Here is a 22,826-nt window from a genome sequence, read left to right on the forward strand (position 1 = left end):
ATGAGCTTAATTCAGCCTCAAGAGACTGGCCACAGGTAGTGAGTCATGTTCTTTGCCTTCACACACACACACACACACACACACACACACACACACACACACACACACACACACACACACACACACACACACACACACACACACACAAACACACACTTACACACACACACGCAGACACACACACACCCATCATGGAATCCTCACTTTCCACTCCTGATTCCCTTATCACAAGTGGCAGGTGTTTTTCTTCACATTATATTGTGCCCCCCCCCCTATGGCAAGTAAAAAAAAAAGAAAAACCCTCATCTGTGTAAGACATATTGCCACAGGACAGTACCAAACTGGAGGTGTGTGTGTGTGTGTGTGGGTGTGTGTGTGTGTGTGTGTGTGTGTGTGTGTGTGTGTGTGTGTGTGTATAATCGGTTGGGAGATTGTCACATGTTGTATTGCCATTGTTTGCAATTAGAGCACTGCAGATGTGCGCAGCTCTTGGTGACCCCTAAGTGAATCCTTAATTTAATTTGTGTGCCTCAGTCCTCTTTTGTATTGCAAACCAAGCCATCCTCGCCCCTTTGTGTCTCCACCCAGCAGGCTGATGACAGAACTGGGGTGGGCGGAAGCAGGGGGTGAGGACAGAGACTGGAAGCAGGGTGTACAAGTCAGGTATCTGAGCAACCGCTGCAGCTGTTTCTACTCACTTGATGAGGAGGATGAAGGAGAGCAGGCCGAAGCAGATGGAGGCTGCCCTGAAGACCGTGTGAGGGGTGGGGTCCGGGAAAGTGGTCAGCAGGCGGTAGACGGAGTAGGGCACCAGGGCGAGCAACGCTACGGCTGATAGCAGGATGGGCCAGGTCTGCCACTGCAACGCCACGGCTCTCCACACGGCCCTCTTCTGCAGCTGGTACTGCAGAGAAGACAGCACAAAAGCACAGGCTTAGAAATAGGGTCTGAATCAACAAGGCAGCGAGGCATGGAGCTCAGCTGAGAGGCATTATAACAGCCTCTGTAAGGAAATAAGTATGGAAGTAATTAAGTAAGTAAGCCATCCCAATGAGCTCATGGTTAGAACCTTCAGTGACAGTACTTTTTCTTCATTCACACCACTTAATATAACCACTTGATCGGCAGCTGCTGAATGAGTAAATGTAAATGTAATATTCAAGTTCCTGCAACGTTTTTTTTTTCTTCAGTGTGAGTGGACATGTTATGAGGGCATGTGTTTGTGTGTGGGGGTCATAGACACACCAGCGAATAACGCACCACTTTGGGTTTCACAATCATTGTTATCATCTCAAAATAGGGCCCTGAGGGTCAGGCTGAGGGCCTGGCAGAAAATACAAACAAACAAAGGCTCCCCTTTTGTAAACAAAAGTAAACAGCTCCTCTGACGGAGGCTTGTGCTCTCGCACCTGTCACACCTCTGTCTCTCCTAGGCCTGCAGGCAAGAGGCGCTCAACCATACCAGATTACACACACACTGCACACAGAGGCAGGTTAGTCATACGGTGGGTTGTTTTTCGTTTCACAGGGTGAACCCTCAGGCCCTTATCAAGATCTATTCCATGCTAAGCTAAGGGTACCAGCAGTAACAACCACAGCAAGAGTCTCAGTAGATCACCTACTATAAGTTAGTAGTGAAAACCATTTTTAAGGGGACTTTTTGGCAGATCCTGAAACCATTTAACATTGTATAACCAGTCAGTCGAACTGACAAGAGGTTGTTGCACAGAGGAAACAGACACCCTTCACCTAGCAAAGCACCTGACTAATTTAGGCCGTTTACCTCAGTATATCATTGCAAGCCCAAGGCTTTGAACTAGTCAATCGATTTAAAAAAAATACGTATTAATTGAACACGTTGCTGTGATTAATCACGATTAATTGATTTTTTTTAAAGACTGAAACGTGTAATAATAGGTATTTAAATGTAAAATCAAAGAATTAATGTAAAATCAACACAAAGGAAGTATATTTAAATTGAAATACTATTGTTTAATAGCATCTTTTAAACTTTGAACACAGATTCTAGTTCTGTGTAGAATGAGTGAAATACAGAGTTTCAATAAAACCATCAAGGCCATCGTAATTGACTGTCAGCTTGAATTTTTGTTAAGTGTGTAGCACAGAGTTTGAAGGGACTTTTATTTTGAAATGGTTATTTTGATGATGTGGAAAAGCAGAGAAGATGAGAGCTGTACTTTAGGGAGGGAGATACTTCGGAGGACCTAGCAACTAGGTCAGATGGTTTGTAGATGGTTGGGTTGGGAACTGTTGGGGGTTAGTTGTAAGTTGAAGTACTCAATAAACTTGCAAGCTTGTGAAGTGTCAGGTGTAAGTTGGATGCCCCCACATATATTCAACCATTACATATACACAAAACCCATGCAGCTGTGTTACTTAAATTCAAATGAATCACACGTTAATCTTTAAATTAAACACCTTAATCTTGACTACTACTTGGAACACACCACCACTAAAAACACATTCCACAAATGCCCATGACATGAAGTAATTTGTCCCCCAGGGTGTGTTCCTGATATAGTGGATGAGTTATGGATCAAGTTTTTCCTACTTTCTGTGTCACTGTGTGCACGCACATCTCTAAGTAAACTTACAGTGTATTTGCTGTGGGTGAAGGAGGACGGCCGTCGATGGGACTGCACACTAAGCTTTTCCGTAAACAGTTCTAAGTTTAAACAAGCATTCAATTCAGAGGATAAGAACTCACAGATACTTGTTTCTCTAGAAATCCTCTCAACTGCCATTTACTGCAGACTGCAAGGACACCAGATAGATCAGAGAGTTGAATCAGTTTAAAAAATGCAAGCAGTAAGACCAAAACTGACAGAAAATGTTCATTTATTGGGCTTGCTAACTTTCAAAGTCTTCTAGAGTTCCTTAGGAAGGACTCTGAAGGCTGCCCGCTATGCTTTACATTGGCCTGTTAGTATAGTGTTTGTTTGTGTGTGTGTGTGTGTGGGTAGGCTAAATAATTGAGACTAGGACAGTCTGAAAAGAAGAAAGGGAAAAAAAAGAGAAGAAAAAAAGAGAACACCACTCAGCGGTCATCCGAACCACTGCTGCGTCTGATATTTGAACAGCGTTTAATTAGTGTCCAGAATTCATCTGCAAATGCACGGGTGCCTTGCTCCCTTCAGAGGTCCACTCCATCCATTAATTACACGCTTGGCGGTGAGTGCCATTGAGCCATCCGCCATGTTTAAGGTTACATCAAGCCCCAGTAAGTGGCTGCCTGATAAGGAGATGCATCCATCTTCATTAGTCAGCTGTTTCTGTCTGGGTTTGAGAGAGGAGGAAGAGGTTGGGTTGGTGGTGTTAGATTGGGGGTTGGGGTGTGTGTGTGTGTGTGTGTGTGTGTGTGTGTGTGTGTGTGTGTGCCTGTGTCAGTGGTTCCCCATGAACTGATAGGATTCATCCTCGCAAGCAGAGCCCATAACTTTCCCCTCCTCCCTTAGTTCCTCCTTTAGACAGAGCTTAATTCATTTTACAGGAGGAGAGAATAAGAGCTGATGTCCACAAACTGGGAGGTTCAAACCGTATAGGCCCCCGGACTGATAATGGAGGCTTGGCAGAAGGATGCAAGTGTGAAGCTATCAGTGTTGCAGTCATACATAAGACATGCTTCAGATGTGGTCGAGGGGAGAGTTCTTTGGGGAAAGGCACCACTGAACAGACCCGACACAGGCCCTTAAGAGAGTCCCCCACCAGCACACATCAAAGCTTGTGTGCAAATGTAAATAGAGCCAAGTTCCTTAAGTGGACAGATAAGGGAAAGTGCCTGCTTTCTACAGTCTGGTCTGTCTGAGAAATCGACAGATTTTTTTCTGAATGGTCTCTTTCTCCTCCCGCTTCAGTCGTATCCGTTCCCCTCTCAAGCTGAGACATCACTGGAGACCACATCAGCCTTGTGCAAACACACTGTACTCCAAAAGCCCACCAGTTTCACCAACTAAAGAGACCATCTTAGTGCCTCTCCCATCCATATTTGAATCAGTCAGGCATATAACCACTATCTATATCACATGCCCAAATAAATACATTAAATGCGTTGCGTTGTGTTTGCAGTAAGAGTTATGTATGACTGTGGTTGGGAGTGGACTGGGGTTCAGGGGCCACGCCACAGGGAGATGCTGGTATGTCTGAGCCTAGAGTGGCCCCCGCTAGAGCCTTCCTCAGTCCTAGTGAGGGAGGCTGTTGTTCAAAGGTCCATACAGACTATTTCCACTCCATTCTCTTACTGAGTCTCTTGTTTGCCTCTCTCTTTTTCCATTGAATGATTTCTTAGTCTTTTGGCTTTTACACTCCTCCAGACTTTCTGTTGGTTTTTTTTATCACTTCTTTCTGTCTGCTCCTCTCCATCTTAATTCAGTCTATCCTCTTTTCTCATTGTCTGACTTTTTTTCCTCCCTTTGTCTTTCTACCCTTGTTCAACCTTTGAGATTCCATGCCTTTTCCCTAAAGAAAAGTGTGTAGCTCTGCTCTGGTATAGTACTCTATTTTATCGGCCAGTCGCAATGCCACAGAAGGCTACCCAAGACCACATCGATGAGCTGTTTGATTTATTCCACATCCAACCTTTCTTAATCATTTGCCAAATGTCATAAGCCATGATGCATATTTCTGGTCAATTACTCAGGGAAAACAGGAGAGCCATTCCGGTTTCTCGTGGAGCCAAAGTGCAACGCAAACACAGATGGAGTCTGATGCTTATCGCTGTGTAATGAGACACTCAGCGGTCACTCTTCAGAGACTGAGGGTCAGAGTTCAATGGCATCAATATCCTTAAAAGGGCCTTGTGATAGATAGAAGCACTTGCTTTTGGTCATGTCCAGTAACTGCTTGCATTTTGTTAATCGTGCTGTTGAGGTAGAGGTTTCATTTTTTATTTATTTTTGGTTTATACACAGTAGGTGAGTATGTTGGCCCACTTCCTGTAATAACCTTACTGTTTATTGAATGTTGATAGGGGGAAAAAATCCCAACAACTCTGCTTTGGCTTGCGGTTTGAGTTATGGTCCTGCTTAAGACTTATGAGTGGATTTGCTTTAGGTTCAGCCTTAGGAGTGACCTTTGGGAACAATGGATCATATGAGCACAGGGGGCCAAAATGATTGCTTTGCGATTGTGTGTGCATGTGTGTGTTTGTGTGCATGTGTGTGTGTGCATGTGTGTGTGTGTGTGTGTGTGTGCCCCGTGTGTTTTAGTGTGTGTGCTGTATGCATGTGTACAAATTATCAGAACATTACATATGAGCAGCATGATCCCTTGCACATAGGTAGGGGTGGGAATGAGGCCAATTAGGTCTAGGCTGGCGGTAACCTGACACCTGTTTTTCTCCTGTGTACTTCCGAAGCGATAAAACGGCAGGACTGATTGCCGTTGAGATTGTGCCGGCCTCGGTTTTGCTTTTGTTGTCTCTGACGTGCTCTTTTCAAAGATTTTGTCATTTGATAAACCCATTAGTATGGTAGGGCAGCTTTTAATTTCAAGTCACAATGCCTCCTCGTCCTCCATGTGGACAGCATACAATGGCTTTTTTTCCTCCAAAGGGGGTTTAATATGGAACAATTATAAATGGCTGGAGGTTAATGTCTGCAGGCTATTTGGACTGCTGGTTATCTACCTGAATAGTTACGCGGGAGAGGTGAAATTGTTTAGTTACAAAAACTTTCCCTGCCTGTCTTTTCTCTTATTCTACCTCCATCCTTCCAGATAATGGGCCCCAAATCCCAAGGTAAAAGCTTTTCGGAGAGCTAATGTGCCGTCGTGCAATAGGGGCTCCACTTTTTTTTCATTATTTCTTTTTGATCAGCGGATGGGTGAGGAGGATGTAAAATGCACAGTTCAAGATAAAGATACAAGGTGGAGAGCAGTCCAAGGTCTTAAAGAAGCGTAGGCCGACAGTGCATCACAGGAAGAGGGGAGGGAGAGAGAGAGAACGTTTTTCTTTGGCACAAAGCTGAAAAGACGCATTTCGGTGAAGATGTTGGCCTTGTATGCATGCTCGCTCTCCCTTCCTCCCAGTACGCCCATAGCCAGCAATCGGGGTTGTGTTTAAACAATGGCTTTATCGAGGCCAAGGCAGCTCTGCGCAGGTTAAAAGCCCCTCAGAGGAGTCACTATGCACACCAGGAAACCTATCCAGCAGAGGAAATCTGATTACCCTAAAAGACTCCAAAGACAGGGCAACGAGACAAGAAAAGATACCTCTAATAGATTTTTCTGTCTTTTCTTTTCTTCTCTCTCTCTCCCTCTCCATCTCTCCTGCCCTCGGTCTGAAAACAAAATGCTTAGAGTCTGGTATGTACATCAGCCATATTGAAAAGGACTAAAGTGGTTTAATGGAGAGAATCACATAATGGCCTGTTTCATCGGCTGGGTCCAAGTCACAGCAGCATGGAGAGCACAGAGTGGCCGTGCCCTAACTGGTTTAGGCAAGTGTAGTAAGAGGCTCCTTTCTCTGCAGGTCACCATCTCATACCTCCCCCTGTGCCTTAGTGGAATATTGAGTGCCTGAGGCAAACACACAAAGGCACACCCAGAAATGTATACATATGTGAGCGTATGTGTGTGTGTAATCTAGTTGATGTGTATATGTGTGTCGATGTGAGAATATATATGTGTGTGTGTGTGTGTGTGTGTGTGTGTGTGTGTGTGTGTGTGTGTGTGTGTGTGTGTGTCGGTGTGTGTGTAACCTATGAGTGTATATCTGTGTCTATGTAAGAGTATGTGTAATCTTCGAGGGTATATCTGTGTCATGTGAGAGAATGTATGTGTGTGTGTGTGTGTGTGTGTGTGTGTGTGTGTGTGTGTGTGTGTGTGTGTGTGTGCGTTAGAGTGTGTAATCTATGAGTGTATATCTGTGTCTATGCGAGAGTGTGTGTGTGTGTGTGTGTGTGTGTGTGTGTGTGTGTGTAATCTATGAGTGTACATCTGTGTCTGTGTGTTTCTTTGTGAATGCATCTGTCTGCTTGTACACATGGCTGTGTCATAACAGTGATTCACAGGTTTGTATGAATCTCATATCCATGGCTTTACTCTAGGGTATCAACTTGAAATATCAGAAAGGACAGATGTTTCTGGAAGAAAACGATGACCTGAATGCAAAAAAATCTTCTAAGCCAAGAAGGCAGGCCAGAGTATAATTCTAATTAAAAAAAGCTCATAGTTAAAAGCTGAGACCCACCTACTAACAGACTACTTATCCTAATTAAACTGAAATCCCCACGGATGAGCATTCTCATAGAGAGGGAGTCAGCTTATTCTGCCTGTCTGTGATACACACACACACACACACACATACACACACACACACAGAGAGAGAGAGAGAGAGAGAGAGAGAGAGAGAGAGAGAGAGAGAGACCTAGCTCTGTTGTTGTCATGACAATAGCAGTGGTTAAGTGTTTGATATAACTCAAGCATTTAATTGCCTGCTTGTCCACCATTTAAATGCAGTAAATCCAAAATACCTCTGAAGTACAGCAGATTAGGGCATCTAATTGAATGTAATTAAAAAGGGGAAGGAGGCTCCCACGAATCCAAGGCACCTAACCCTCACACACTCACACTAGGAGTAGAGATAAACCCTCACACTTTCACTAGGAGTAGAAGTACGCACTCACACTTTCACTAGGAGTAGAAATAAACCCTCACACACTCACACTTTCACTAGGAGTAGAAATACACACTCACACTTTCACTAGGAGTAGAAATAAACCCTCACACACTTGCACTTTCACTAGGAGTAGAAATACAATTATTTTTAACAAATAGAACACACTGAGGTTTAAGATATGCAAATCAGGATGGAGAGGTCCTTCTGCTTTTCACAGTAGTGCTTTCTATGCAATCTGAAACTTTAAAAAAGTAGTTCAATATAGCAGGACATCAACACTTTCCACTGGGATTGCTTTTGTTTGCTTTTTCTTCACTGAAAGAAAGATACAGCTATACGCACTGCAATATATAAACTACACCTTAACAATCTTAGACAGCGACGTGTTAATCAGATCCTAATGTTTTATGAACGTGACCTTTTGGGAGCCAATCCAATCGATCAATAAGCAGGCAAGTGGCCTATTGGGATTATTTAAAAATCAGAGACGCACGAAGTAGGCCACTATTTATTCTGCTCCAATCATTATTAATGAGCACACAGTTAACCCAAATACAGTTTCTGCATCTGTTTGTGCTGCCTGGGCAGAGAATTATTTTGACTATGCTTCCCAAATGGAAATGGGGGTGGGGTGGGGGGGCTGAAGATGGTCTTGTTACAGCTATATTGATAGCAATGTAGATCAAATGTTATAATTTCACTTTTAAATGTTTTTTACATATTTACAGAGAGACGTACTTCAAAAGAGAAAGACAGTCACTGTAAGATTGTGATCAATTTATGAGAAAAAAAAACGGTGAGCTAATCCTTTCGTAAAAGCATAAGTATGAGACACACATTGTCACTCCAGAGGCATTCCTGGTTGCCAAATGTATGGAAACAACCATGAGAACACACCCCACGGGTCAGGCCCTTAATGACTGATCAAATCTACTAGAAGGGTCCGCCCCTCACCAACTACACCCGGAGAGACAGACAGATAAAAGGGCACAGAGAGAGAGAGAGAGAGAGAGAGAGAGAGACAGAGAGAGAGAGAGAGAGAGAGAGACAGAGAGAGAGAGAGTAAGATAGAGAGAAAGAGAGAGAGAGACAGAGAGTAAGAGAGAGAGAGAGAGAGTAAGAGAGAGACAGAGAGGTTGAAAGACACAAACGCCTTCACTGCTAGAATGGGATGATGGGTAGATTCAGAGAGAGGGAAAAGGGCCTACGAAAAAAGGAAAATGAGAGATAAAAAAAAAAAAGAACAAACGACATGCATATTTGGAGTCTCCCTCCTGGCTCTTGTTTTGCATAAACGCTGCTGGAGTGGCGTGGCTGCCCTGAGAAGAGGCTCATTTGCATAAATTGATCAGAAGGCTGGGCCTCGCGCTGACAGGCCTGCCGCTGCTGCCTGACCACCACAGGCAAGTCTGACCCAGAGGATCATGGGATAAGGAGAGATGGGAATGAGCTCACGGCTGACAGGAAGACAATGTAACATGCACTCTGAATCCAGAGAATTGGAAGAAAAAGCAGTAATTTCTTGGTTGCTTCAACATGGTTGCTATCAACACATAGCCACGAAACATCGACAAGAAACAATCAGGTTTTATACATCCTGCAGTGTTGTTACTGCCATGTCTTTTTTTTCCATTCACAGATGTCCAGAAGATATCAGATAATGTCAGAGTACTTCTATCTCATTTGCTGTTTGTCGTGACTTAAAGGTGAAAAGTGGTAGATGTAGTGTTAAGATATTTGGTTACTACTTGTAAAAAATATTCAGAGGTCAGAGAAGAAAATGGGGAGCGTGTGTGTGTGTGTGTGTGTGTGTGTGTGCCTGTGGGTTGGGGGTTGCTTTATTTCTCCTTCATTTAAAAAGGCACTGGAGTGTTACAATCATTTTTGCTTGCCATATTTGGCGAAAAGATACTTCTGAGCAATTGCATCTCATAATGAGCTATGGTTCATTAACCAATTTAATTCATAGCTGAATTGGATGGATGTTGACTCAACTGCTGATAGTCTAAAGGAGGTGCTGCTTTTTCATTAACACGGCAGGACTACTGAGCTCACACACCAACAGAGTCACTGTGTGTGACCAGACATCCATATATATATAATATATATATACCAAGAAACACACACACACACACACACACACACACACACACACACACACACACACACACACACACACACACACACACACACACACACACACACACACACACACACACATCCACAACACATGCATATAAAAACACAAAGACAAACATTTGAGACCATGCATGCACACACCATTTGTGGACACTCACAGTCACGGACACCCGCATTTGAACACGTCCCAAAAGCTGGCAGACATAGCTGTGCTGTTGCACTGCTACACACTTGCTGAAGAAGACTAAGGATTTGTGGTCAGTGTGGAAAATATCCTGAGCTAATGGAAGATTTTGCAGATGCCATCCAAACCTACACAGCCAAAGTCCAACCACTGGCAGTCTTCTGGCTTTCACAACAAAGCAAATTGTCCCGACGTGAGGAGGACACTCATACAAGTGAAGCAGTTGTTACAAGAGCCAACACGAGCCACGTCTCCAATACACACACACACACACACACACACACACACACACACACACACACACACACACACACACAGACACAGAAACACACACACACGAGTTATCCAGCAACCACAGATACATGAATACACTCCTCGGGAAATTAGCAAAACCGCGCCCAGGAATGATCCCAATAAAAGTGAGTAAACATGAACACCTTCCAAAACACACAGCGGAATGTGTCCGCAGACAGAGCCGTCTTTGTATTTGCTGCTCGTGATTTCCCGGCGTAATGTTTTTATTTTGCCTGTCGCCGTGAGAAAAAGATGTTGATGGCCCTGGCGCAAAAGCTTGAAACGGCGTCTGTGTGCCCCTGTGTCTGGCGTCACAGGGGCACACAGGCCCCCCCCCCCCCCCACTCTTTCGGTCTCGTGTGTATCTCTCTTTGTGAGCGAGTCTGTCTTCTCTCTGTTCTCTCTTTCTGCTTTATCTTCTTTTATCCGCTTTTATCACTCTAGTCTCTCTCTCTCTGCCTCTTTTCTCTCCCTCACTCATCCTCTTTCAACCTTCCTCTTTCTCTCACACACACCCCTTGGTCTCTCTTTCTTCATTCACTTTTTCCCCCCACCTTTCTCTCTCTTTCCATCTCAGTCTGTCTCACCCACTCTACCCTCTCTCCCTCTCGCCCACTCATCCCCTTCTCAGTGTGACCTGTTTGTAGCCATGCTGGGGGTTGAGTTCCAGCCAGCTGAGAGGTAGTGGCGGAGGCAGAGTGGTGGTGGGGAGCCAGACCAGTGAGTCCATTAACTAATAGAGATTAAAAGGCTGATGCTGGAGAGCAGTGCTCAGATCCAGACTCCGGCCTCCCTCAGATTACACTTCCAAAGCGCACGGCTGATTGATGAGAGCCATCAGGCGCTCTTGGAGTCTCCTCTTTCATTAAGGTGTCCCACTCTCTCTCACTCGTTCTTGATCTGTCTGTCTCTCTCTCTCTCTCTCTCTGCCTGTCTCTGAATCCCGACACAATATATGACATCACTGTAAGACAAATAACATTTGGGGGGGATATGTGAGGGGAAAATGGATCTTGTTGGACTCCATTTGTTTATTACTTCCTTCAAACACACACTCCCTCTGTCTGAAGCAACTAGTGTTGGATCAGTCAGGGTAGTAGTATTAGAAGTAAACACAGGTAGGACTCCTGATGGGGAAGTGATGTGTGTGTGTACATGTGTGTGGCTTAGGTGGTGGTGGTGGGGGGGAAAGTCATCTTTGGCTCTGGCTCTCTCTGCCCGATGGCTCGTGAAGGCCGGGGAGAGAATGGGGCCTTTGGCTGAAGACAGAGAGCCCTCTATCCCCCCTCTGCTGGTGGAGAGCCCCCCTACAGGGAGGAGCTCCCCCTACTCACCTCCAGCTGTGGCCACAGGAGCGCAGAGGCCGACCGCAGAACATGTGGACGCTCATACAGGGGCTCCTCTGATATGGGTGGTAGGCACAAGAGGGGCACGGCGGAGGGGACACACACACACACACACACACCTACGGTGGGATGAAGCTTTTTGGGCTGGGCGCCAGTGGAACATGAAAGACAGAGAGACCAGAATAGCCATTTGATCACAGTTCTAAAAGTCCCTGCTATTGATTTCAGGGGGGGTGTTTATACGTGTACCGGTGTGTGTACGTGTGTTTGTGTACGTGTGTGTTTGCGGGTGTGTGTGTATACAGAGTGTAAGTGCAGGGTGGGTTGGGGCCCTTGGCCTCGGGATAAGGCGCTCTGACAAGGCAATCAGCACGAAACAAATTCAGCAGCCGCGCAGCCTCAGCCCCCTCGTCGCTCAGCCTGATGAGCTTTTGAAAAATGGAGAGCGGCCGGAATTGGTTTTGTATGAGGGCCTTCAGATCTGTCTCTTATCAGGATTATTGCCACCTGTCTTCATCGGACACCACAAGTCCGTTTATCTGTGTGCCTTGGCTTCTCTCTCTGCGAGGGGTTGGAGGCTGGCCGTGGGCACGGCGAGCTGGTGTGCCCCTGTGAGTCGCAGTACCCCTCTACACTGCTCTCTCTCTTTGAAGTCTCTCAGTCTTCTCGCTTCTTTGTCTTTCGTGCCATTTATCATGATCCTTTCATTCATCGCAGTCTTTCCCCCTCTCTGTCCGTCCTATATAATCTCGAGCCTTTATTTCCTCATCTCCTGACCGTCTATTTCTCTTTAGTTCTCTCTAGATTTTTGTCTTTTAAAACATCTTTCTTGTTCTCTCTTTCTCGTCCTCCCTCTAGTCCTGCCTGGCACTCGCTCACAGAGCCACTGTGTGCCATACAGCAGGGGTCAACTGAGTGACTTTAACCCCAATCTGCTCGTCGCATTCTACATGTTCAAATTTTGTCGGGAAAGCTTCATCTGTGTATGAGCGTATGTGTGTGTGTCTGTGCTGGGAGGGGTGCTGGGACGGCAGGTCTTCTAAAGCCCTATTATAAAACCTCATCTGCTCCTGCCTTTTAAATTAATGACAAATAGTGTGCCGCAATCGAGTGAACCTCCATAATCGGATAAGTTACTCAATTCAGATAATGAAAGCTCCGGGAACCTTTGTCTTGGGGACGGTGATATCTCTTGTGATCAATCAAGGAGAAGCCGGAGCACTTTAGATATTCTCTCCCCTCTGATCATTAATATAGCAATAAGAGAGAAACTATTATTTTAAAGCCTCCACAAAAGGATCAATAGAAGTGATCGATAGTCATATTCTGTCTAACTGTGTCATGCTCCTCTCACAGAAAGTGTATGAGGGTGTGTGTGTGTGTGTGTGTGTGTGTGTGTGTGTGTGTGTGTGTGTGTGTGTGTGTGCGGGAGAGAGTAGATATTCAACTTTGCTGCTACAATACACCCATTGTTCACAGAGCCAGGCTTCAAATAGCCCAAGTGAAGGTTGAACCAGGGGGGGTAGCACAGATGAAAGTAATTGGCAAAAGTGACTATCAAGTGGCTTCATGCATACACGTCTTTGGCAACAAGGAGACCTGCTTTGCATCACATACCCCCACACACACAGAAAGAAACACGTTCTCTTTCACACGTATGCACACACACCCTCACAAACACGTGCTAGAGATATATATGACAGCTTTAATTAAAAATAGAGAGGTGTCCTCAGGGCAAATGGCAGCGGATTGATTAATGAGAGATTATAAAAAGCATCAGAACTGTCAGTGAAACACATTTTGGCCCAAAACGAGGTCTTATTAGTGTTGTTACACAACCCTCAGCTGTGTTGGAACATCAGGGTTATCATTACCGAGAAAGAGAGGCGTAGGGGAAGGCAAAAAAGGGTCAATATACCAGCAAGCATCACGCAAAAGCCCCTCTTTAAACTCTCTCCATCTCTCACAGTCCTCTCCACATCGCTCAACAGCTCAAGGCATCCAGAAAGGGAAAATCCAACAGGAACCAGAGAGGTTTTTTTTCCCCATTTTCCTTTTCTTTTTCTTTCCAGTGGAGATAGGTGCAAGAAGTTTTGTAGTTAAATCAACCACATCGCTCTTCTGTTATATTTCGTTTTTTTTTATGACGGTCACTCAAAAGGAGGTGGTTATGGCTGAGCCGACCACAGACTACTTGGGGACATGTGAATGAACCTGCATTGAGTGAAGAAGCCTGTTGTCGTAAGATTTTCTGCAAGTTGGCATGCTGGCATACTTTGACATACTTTCTGGATTTTGGCAAACCTGGAGCCTGCATCAATGGGGCGTAAGTATGGCTGAAGATGGCATACTCAGGCAAACCTAGAGCCTGCATCAATGGGGCGTAAGTATGGCTGAAGATGGCACACTAAGGCAAACCTAGAGCCTGCATCAATGGGGCGTAAGTATGGCTGACGATGGCATATTCAGGCAAACTTAGAGCCTGCATCAATGGGGCGTAAGTATGGCTGAAGATGGCATAGCCAGAGCCACCACTAATGGGCCTAAGTATAGCTGAAGAACACAGTTGAACTGGCATTCGATCATGGTTGTGAGGAAGAATCCAAGTAATGCTTGGGTGTGTCTTGAGGTGTGTTTGTTGTTGTCTCTGATACTGACATGTGACCTAACCCATCGTGAGTATGGAGGGGGCTGGGTCTGTTACCAGACACCACTCGTTGAGCCTTCTGGAGGTCTTGCGGGTCTAATTCAATGAAACACCGACAAAGGATGGTGCTGACTTGATTTCCCCAGTGAAATGCTCACAAAGCTGTTGTTGTTGTTGCTGTTGTTAAGTATTGGTAAGTAACGGTGGTTGTAGTGTACCATGTTGTGTTATGATACTTAGGCTAGGTTGTTGGGTATGAGTACTTGCATGGAATAGTGAGAGGTTTGTGGGTCCCCATTCCATAGCAAAAGAAATGAAACATATTTTCCTCTGTATAACTAAGGAACTCTGTCCTCTTTCTCTCTCTCTTCTCTTTCTTCTTCTCTTTTCTCAGACCACACCTGTGCTTAGCTTTGAAATAACCTGCTCTGCACACCTGTGTGAATCGGAGTAAACACAACTACAAGGTAAAGTGCCTTCTGAGACTCAGTCTGGACTTGATCCTATGTTTGCTTCGGAGGCACATACTACAGGAATCATCTGTAGAGCTTCAGGCACTCATCAGCTGTGTCTCACTGGAGTATGGAAGGGCTATGGGGTGTTGAGAATGCAAGAGCCATATTAGCCTGGGGTATAACAGGCACAGACAGTTATAGGTTGGATAAGAGGAAAATAACTGAAGTTTAAATTCAAGTGTTTTTTTTTGTGAGTTTCGCAAGTTAATGGGAACAGAGCAATCATCCAAATAATGTGAACTTTATCCCTCCAAAATATGTAATCCAAAATTGTGGCTTTATGCAAACATTTGCTGGAAGACAAACTAATTTTGAGGAAAGGAAAAAAAATCAAAACAAAACACAATCTTCCCTTGTGTGCGTCTTTGTTTGGCTGAGTGCATCAGACTACCTTATGGCAGTAATTTTGCAAATGATTGGGGCTGATAATTCACTGAGGGATGCAAATTGGAATGATTAACAAAAACACAAATGCATTGGACTGATGAGTGCCTCTCTCTAAATCCCCTCTCTCCCTCTCTCTCACTGGGGCCCTGCTCTACTGAATAGGACATTAAGTGCAAAAGAACAGATGAGAGCGAACTCGATCAATTCCCTATAAATTTCCGTGCCGACTTATATTTGAGTGCGTTTCAAGAGGCACTCTTTATATTACCAATGCCTTGCTGAGAGTTGCCACCGTATGTTTGCACTGGTTGGTCTGATTCTTGGCTGTCACCCTTTCTAATGGTAAGTAAAAGCAGGCTGCTTCTGGATAAAGCAGCTTGTGTTTTTGCATTGGGGCAACTTACATCCTTGGGGTAAGGGTATTGAGTGAGGTTAGAGGTGACTCTAGCTCAAAAAGCTATTAAACCCTTTTTCCTTCATAAAAAGTTGAGATGCAAGAGTAGTCAATGCTTTTGAAGAAGGCCCGTCGGAAAGTGAACACCAAAACAACATCAAATTATCTCTCCAAATACGCCTTGTTCGACGGAGGCCGGCGATCACATTAATAAATAACAAAGCAAATAATGTTCAGCGCAAATTTCCCTGAAGAATGCGTCTGCCCTTAATCAACTCCTTTTAAGTATGCTTTGATTAAAGCAGAAATGAGTTGTTGTTTCCTCGGGGATGCGTCTTCTAGTGAAGCGTTCTCTTCACTTCATTCTCTTCAATCTCACCCCCCCTCTCCACCCCCTGTTTTTACCCACACTTCAATCCAGAGTGCTCATGTTGCCGCCCACAGGTATAATCATCCAGAAAATTAATAATCATTTTCCTGGACTACGATAAATCATTCTGCTTTGGACAATTAATAATTGCGGAGAGGAGCAAGATCTATAATTACAATACTTATGATGCATATCGCCAGAATTTAAATCCCGCATTCTCCCAGCTTAATTCATGCACAGGTTGCTGGGCATTAGTGCCCTTTCCGTTTCACTGGAATGTGTTTCAATCAGCAAAATCGCACTTTAAAGCGGTATGCCACTTGATTAATTCTGTCAAAATAAGCCGCGCTACAGAAACGGCGCTGGAAAAGTTTGCAAAGCGGTGATAAACACTTTTTTTTATTCCACCAGCCGAGCCTCTTCCAGGCTTCCAAAATGACTATTTAAGTAAGGAAATATTTACATGACTCGCCCCCCTTTTTGGCATGTGTGTTCCAACTCAGCTCAACTGTCAGCTGACCTTGAGCACAAAACCAATTTCTACCCGGCACACACCACAAGGCCAACATCCCAATAGATGACGCAGATGAAATGGCAGTCTGTGCAGATGGGCCTTGCAGAGTGAGGTGAGGTGATTTGGTGCAGGCATCTCTTTGGCCGGGGCCCTCAGATGGCCCGGGGAGCTGTGGGCCTCGTGGAGGCCGCTGTTGTCTCAGAGTGTGCAGTTAGAAGTGCCACTCAACAAATTAATTTCCATTTTTTGATGGAATTTCGTTAATGGCCTCTCCCCCCCCCCCCCCAAATAGCAAATTTGATCTGCTCCCAAAGTGGACCTTTGTCCTTTTTCACAGAGACCTTCTGTTCACACGCAAACACATGGGGGCACACACACACACACACACTCTGACAGAAACAGACACACATATTAAAACATCTCATTACTTCTGTTGTGAAGAACACTCATCACAATCCAATCCTCCCAGATAAGTGATAAAGCTCATGACTCTCTCTCTTGAATGCACGCAGAGAGAGAGAGAGACAGAGAGAGAGAGAGAGAGAGAGAGAGAGAGATAGAAGCACCTCTTCCTGTGCAACACTCCTAGGTAAAGCAGCCTTTACCCAAGAGGTCAATGAGAAGAACGGCCTAAACACATACACACACACACACACACACACACACACACACACACACACACACACACACACACACACACACACACACACACACACACACACACACACACACACACACACACACACACACACTCGAGAGGAGACCCCTTACTGTGAGTGGAAATCAATTCAAATCAAAATAGCATGATAATCTCAAGCTTAACAGACTCATTTTCTCCCTAATAATAAGGCCGAATAAGGCTCTTTGCATAGGTTCTCAGGAGTCTGCCGCCATTCATCCATCGCCACTCTATAGGCTGATTATTCAATTGTTCTCCAATCCCCTTTTCCCGTGATTGCAGCCTTTTCTCTTTTTGATTGCTGATATGCCCGTCTGAAAAGATTCCATGATTTATAGGGAATGAACGCTGCAATGAAAATGTGTGTCAAACTACCTCCATGGTTGCAAAAGAAATTTAGATGTGGAGTTTGGGCAATTATGATTGTTCGAGAACAATGCAATTCATTACACCTCAATGAGACCCATTGTGTTCATGGTTAGGACTAGTTAATTTTACAAGCTTTTCAAAACAGTTTTTTTTATTTCTTTGAAAGGTTGACAATTCACGTCTTCTTCAAGTATTTGAAGAAGTCAAACAAACTAGTGAGGAGTTAAACCTGTGTTTTAGCCCCATTTTATGTATGCACTGCTACTTTGAGCAATTTCTGTGCAATTGTAGGCCAAACATCTGCATACAACACAACCATGGCTTCAATAGTTTAGGAGCAGACATAAAGACAAAGCAGAAATATGAATAATTTTTAAACTGCTATAAATAACAATACAAAAGTTAGGCCTAAAAAACATTTATTTGTAATCTGAGAAATAACTTAAATACTCTATATCAGTGAAACACAGATACGCCCTCACAACCTGTGGTGTACAAGTCAGGCTTATAAATCAGCACGTATAGCTTGTAAAAACAGCACATCACTAAGCCTCATTTCAAAATCGATCAAGACACATCGATCAAGTTGACCAACACATTTAGGCTCCAGCAAGGTGTTCCACATGCCAGATGGCAAACTAGTAAGTTAAACCTGTGTGTATGTGTGTGGGTGTGTGTGTGTGTGTGTGTGTGTGTGTGTGTGTGTGTGTGAGAGAGTGACAGAGAGAAAGAGAGAGCGAGAGAGAAAGAGACAGAGAGAGAGATAGAGAGAGAAAGAGAAAGAGAGAGAGAAAGTGAGAGAGTGTGAGTGAACGCACCAGAGTCATTGCCAATCCAAGTTGTATTGTAGCAGACGCGCCAGTAGGCTGAACTCCTCATGCATTTGTTTCCATCTGTGTCTTTGAAAGAAGAGAGAGGTGTAGACAGACTATGGCGGGAGGAAAAGGAAGGATATGTCTTTTTACTCAGAGATAGCATGTTGCTTTTTGCAAGGGCCTGGCTTGTTTTAACGATTACAGCAAGATTCTGACAAGGCTGGTTCTGTGAACAGGCCATAGGAGTGGAGGAGAAAGGGGTGCTGAGCGGAGGAGATGACGACTATCAGAACAGCTCGTCATTAGATCTCCCTCCGTTGGCTGAAATTAATCAGCGGAGGGAAACGCGGGAGGACGGGGGAATGTGTGTTTAAGTCCGGGACATCAAACGCAGCCGCCATCTGAAAAGCTCTGGCCTTTGTAGAGCTTGTTTGCACTCCTCCAGCCATTCAAAATGTCAAACATATTTACTCCAACATCAAGAGCACTGCGGCCTTCCTCTTCTATTTGTCAACACTGGTAGCCACTGAAGCGGGACTTGGGAATAAGGAAAAGGAAAAAAACCAAACATATAAAAGGAGGAATTCCAGATAAAAAAAATAAATAAAAAAATGCAAGCCTACTCTGAGGGAGAAACCACGCCGACCACTTCAATGCTGTTGATTTGGTCGCAGTGGGCCAATGAGAATGTTAAAAGTGCCAGAAACACACCATTTGGAGTCACGGGCACAGAATGGTGGTCGCTGTGTGTGTGCCCGGCTCTTTCCCCGGCTCCCCTGGGTCTCTGTGGGGCCTTTCTGCTGTGTGGTTCTTGTCTGAAGACCATTCTATTTCACCCCGTCTCTCAAAACTACCCAGGAAAAAAACACTCAAGTGATGGGGCACATTTAGGTCAAATAAAATCACTTCATGACTTCTCTCTAATGGAACTTTTTTTTTTTTTTTTTAATTTCAGCAGCTGCGGAAATAGCCAATTATTTCTTCTCACTTGCTCTTCCAAAGTCTGATGGGTGTAACAGATTGAGGTGTGTAAAAGTCTGTGTGTGTGTGTGTGAAAGAAAGGGAGAAGGAGAGAAACACTTTTAGACAGTGTGTGTTTGTGTGTGTGTGTGTGTGTGTGTGTGTGTGTGTGTGTGTGTGTGTGTGTGTGTGTGTGTGTGTGTGTGTGTGTGTCAGCAGGAGGTCAGGGCAGGGCAGGGGGGTGAGTTGGCACTTCATTTTCTGATTAACTATCTGCAAGCCGATGGTCACCACTGCAAACAGGTGATGGCTGCTAATGAAAAGAAAACAACCCCCCCTCCCATCCTCAGGCTGCTCCTGCAGGACTCCTAATGCCCCTGTCTCTTCGAGGCTAGGGCTAGCCACTCACGCCTATTAAGGCTCAGCTTTCCTGGAGTGTCTAAAGATTTCATTAAGCACTCACCAGGAAGCCCCACACTCACACGGGAGGCCAGGGGACCAAGTTTCCTGAGCACAAACACGCAATTCCACAGCTAGCTCATACAGGGGCTACTGTAATTCTGTGTGCTGTACAACATGAGTTACATTTGAGGTATACAGAAAAACCACAGCTCTGTGCACCTTTGTACCTGTAAGTCACTTATCCGATTTACAGTGTCTCTGGCGTGTCAGAATGATGCTAAACAAGGCATTTGAATGTTCAGTAGCATACATACACCCATTAAATTGTCAGGACATGACAAACACATCTTGTGTCTGTGTCCCGTGCCAACACGGGCCTCGGGGACCATCCTCATGGGGCTCGGAGGTTGTCTTTCCTATGTTTCCTGTCGAACACCAGGGGTGGAGGCGTTGGCAGGCGTCCACGAGAAGGGAGGGGAAGCAGTGGCCTGAGCCTGGCAGAAGGACAGCCTGACGTGGAGGGGATGGAGAGAGCAGGCTGGTCGAACACTACTGGCCATATGGTCTAGCATATGTGGGGCTAACCACAGGATGGGGGCAGCAACACACTTTAGGAGGGAGAGGAAGGGTAGGAGGGGGTAAAGAGGAAAGAGCTGGGAGTGGGAGAAACAGACTGACAGAGAGAGAAAGAGAGAAAGCAGGAGAGAGACAGACACAAGGTTCGCGTGAGGAGAGCGAGAAAAGAGGCAAGGTAATACATGGCGGTAATTGGCAGAAGGACAGACTTGAGGAAAAGACGAGACAGGAAATTAATTTTGTGAAAGAGAACAGGAATGCAGAAGGAAAGACAGATGACACAGAAACATGGCAGAGAGGGAGGAAGAGAGATACACAGGAAGGACACACATGTACTTAAACCCCCCAGCCTGTCACAAGTCGCCTCGATCTTCGGCCACGAGCCCCTGCGCTCTGGAGGCTGACTGACGCACTCCGGGGCCGGTGATTTATTCGTCCGAGCCGCCGTTGCGAGGCTGTCGGAGTTTGTCACGTTAGGATCCTAATTAAAACTGTTAATCACAGATTCCTGTTTGTTCAGCACAGCGTGTGAAATGAAAAATGCGATCAAATTATTCACTAATGCTCCTTCTCAGACAGGTAAGCCTGCATACCCCCAAGCGTCAATATGCGCAGCAAACTCCGCAAAAAGTTTCTCCCCGACCAAGCTTATGAACACCTCGAGGCCTTGTCTTTTTACATTAATCCCCCTCCAACTGCACCTAACACACACACACACACTCTGACACACACACACATCTGTAATGTTAAATGACTTCCCACCAAGTATTTTAATTTTCTGCATTTCATTTAGAAGATAATCTAACTGCTTTATCTTTTTTTAACAGCTCCCTGCCACAAGTTTCACTTCCCCACACAGAATACTGAGAAGATCTGAGTAATAAGGTTTGCCATCATGACTATACCTGCTTATGGCTTAGACTGATTTACGGATGAAGAAAAGAAACAAACAAAATATACAGACTTTACAAGCCATTCTGGGCCTGGTAAAATTGCATCCAAGTCATCAGAGCTGCAAGGGTGTCAATATGATCAAACGGATTTCATTATATTTGCATTAGATCCTGAAATCATGAGGAACTGTGTGGTCTATTTTAAGGCTCGAGCACAGATGGAGTGGACAGACTGAAAGGGCTCAGAACAGAGTTTTCAACGGACTAACGTTTTTTTTCTATAATGTCGTTGATGACATTCACGATTCATAGAGGGCCCTCTTTTCTGTTTATTTAGAAGAAGACATTTACAATCCTGAGGCAGTGGTTTCAGCCATTTGCTTGTCTGTTTGTACGTTTGTTTGTTTGTTTGTTTGTTTGTTGTTGTCTCTGCCTTCAAGCTTACAAGAGGTGCTTGTACACTGAGTACACTCAACATCAGCTCATAACCCTGTCACACACAAGACAGAGAGAAAGGCAGAAAGAGGAAGAAGGGAGAAGAGAGAAAGAGAATATGTATAGAGGAAGACAAAGACTCTGAGAGGAACGACACGGAGATCAAGAGAGAGAGAGAGGGGCAGGAGAACACAAATGCTTTTGTGCCGCCTGCTGTGAAGACCCTATTAAACACTAGGAGAGAACCAGCGGGCAGTCGATCTACAGATCGCTGCAGGCCCCTTTGATGTAGCTGTCAGATAACTCAGCTACAGAGGAGAATGATGGAAAATCATAAAGAAGTTTGACTGGACAAGCGCCACATCCCCCCTTTGAAAAGGGGTGATGGAAGTCTTTCCTTTCTGATGAGGGAGAAGGGTTGGCATTTCTGCCGCTGCTTCTCACATGATTGCTGCGTGTCCTTTTGTCCCACCTGTGGACGAAAAAAAAATGATCTCCCCTCCCCCCCATTTTGCACTTCAAATACTCCATCAAACAGCCTCTATGACACAGTCCAATTCACATCCACATTACTGCTCCTCTGCTTATCTCTCAATCCCAATATCATGTCCTTTTCAAATTTCCCCTCAAATGGCATACTGCTTGGAAGTATCACAGACATGAGTCACAATAGTGACACCTCTCCCTCGATGTCCTTCTCTCTTCTCCATCAGTTCATTCCCCTTCCATTAAGACAGCACACCAATTTCGATCCAGTCCTCTGCTATGAGCAACCCCCCAAAACAGCCGAGGCTTAAGCCTTAAACCGCACCAGTGAGAGGAGACTCTAAGCCTCCCGCCTCCCAAATGAATCACACAATAGGTTAGTGGTTCCTCCGCTGTTTATCTCGGCATCCGCACCACCCAGGAGAGTCTGCCTCCCGTTTTAAAATGACAAGAGACAACGTGACTACTTACAGACTGGTTTATCTGAAGCAATGCTGACTATGGGACAGGGTACATTTATCTCACACAAATATCAGACACTCATCGCTAACCAGTGAGCCAATGTCCTGTCCAAACAGCTGTTGTGAAATAAATGATATGGTAATTCAACAGCTTACCAAGGGAATTGACAATAACCTGGTTTGGAGTTTGAAGAGGTGTTTGTGTGTGTATATGTGTGTGCATGCGTAGGGGGTGTCCACACAGGTAAGACCACAACTCATTTGTCTGGCTAATTACTCCTAAGATGGGCCAAAAGTTTCACCCTGCATTGTTGCTAATGAGCA

The 22,826-nt window shown here is 44.9% G+C and overlaps 1 protein-coding gene across 1 annotated transcript in view; it reads right to left on the reverse strand.

Annotated features, from left to right (window-relative positions):
* The window catches only part of LOC116222170, a 93,503-nt gene that overhangs the window by 14,679 nt on the left and 55,998 nt on the right, over positions 1 to 22,826 (reverse strand). The window contains exon 4 of the mRNA XM_031575408.1: positions 699 to 904. Coding sequence (XP_031431268.1) covers positions 699 to 904 — 206 coding nt within the window. The remainder of the gene's footprint in view (positions 1 to 698; positions 905 to 22,826) is intronic.

Source organism: Clupea harengus, chromosome 10, assembly GCF_900700415.2.
Source record: "Clupea harengus chromosome 10, Ch_v2.0.2, whole genome shotgun sequence".
Taxonomy (NCBI): Eukaryota; Metazoa; Chordata; class Actinopteri; order Clupeiformes; family Clupeidae; genus Clupea; species Clupea harengus.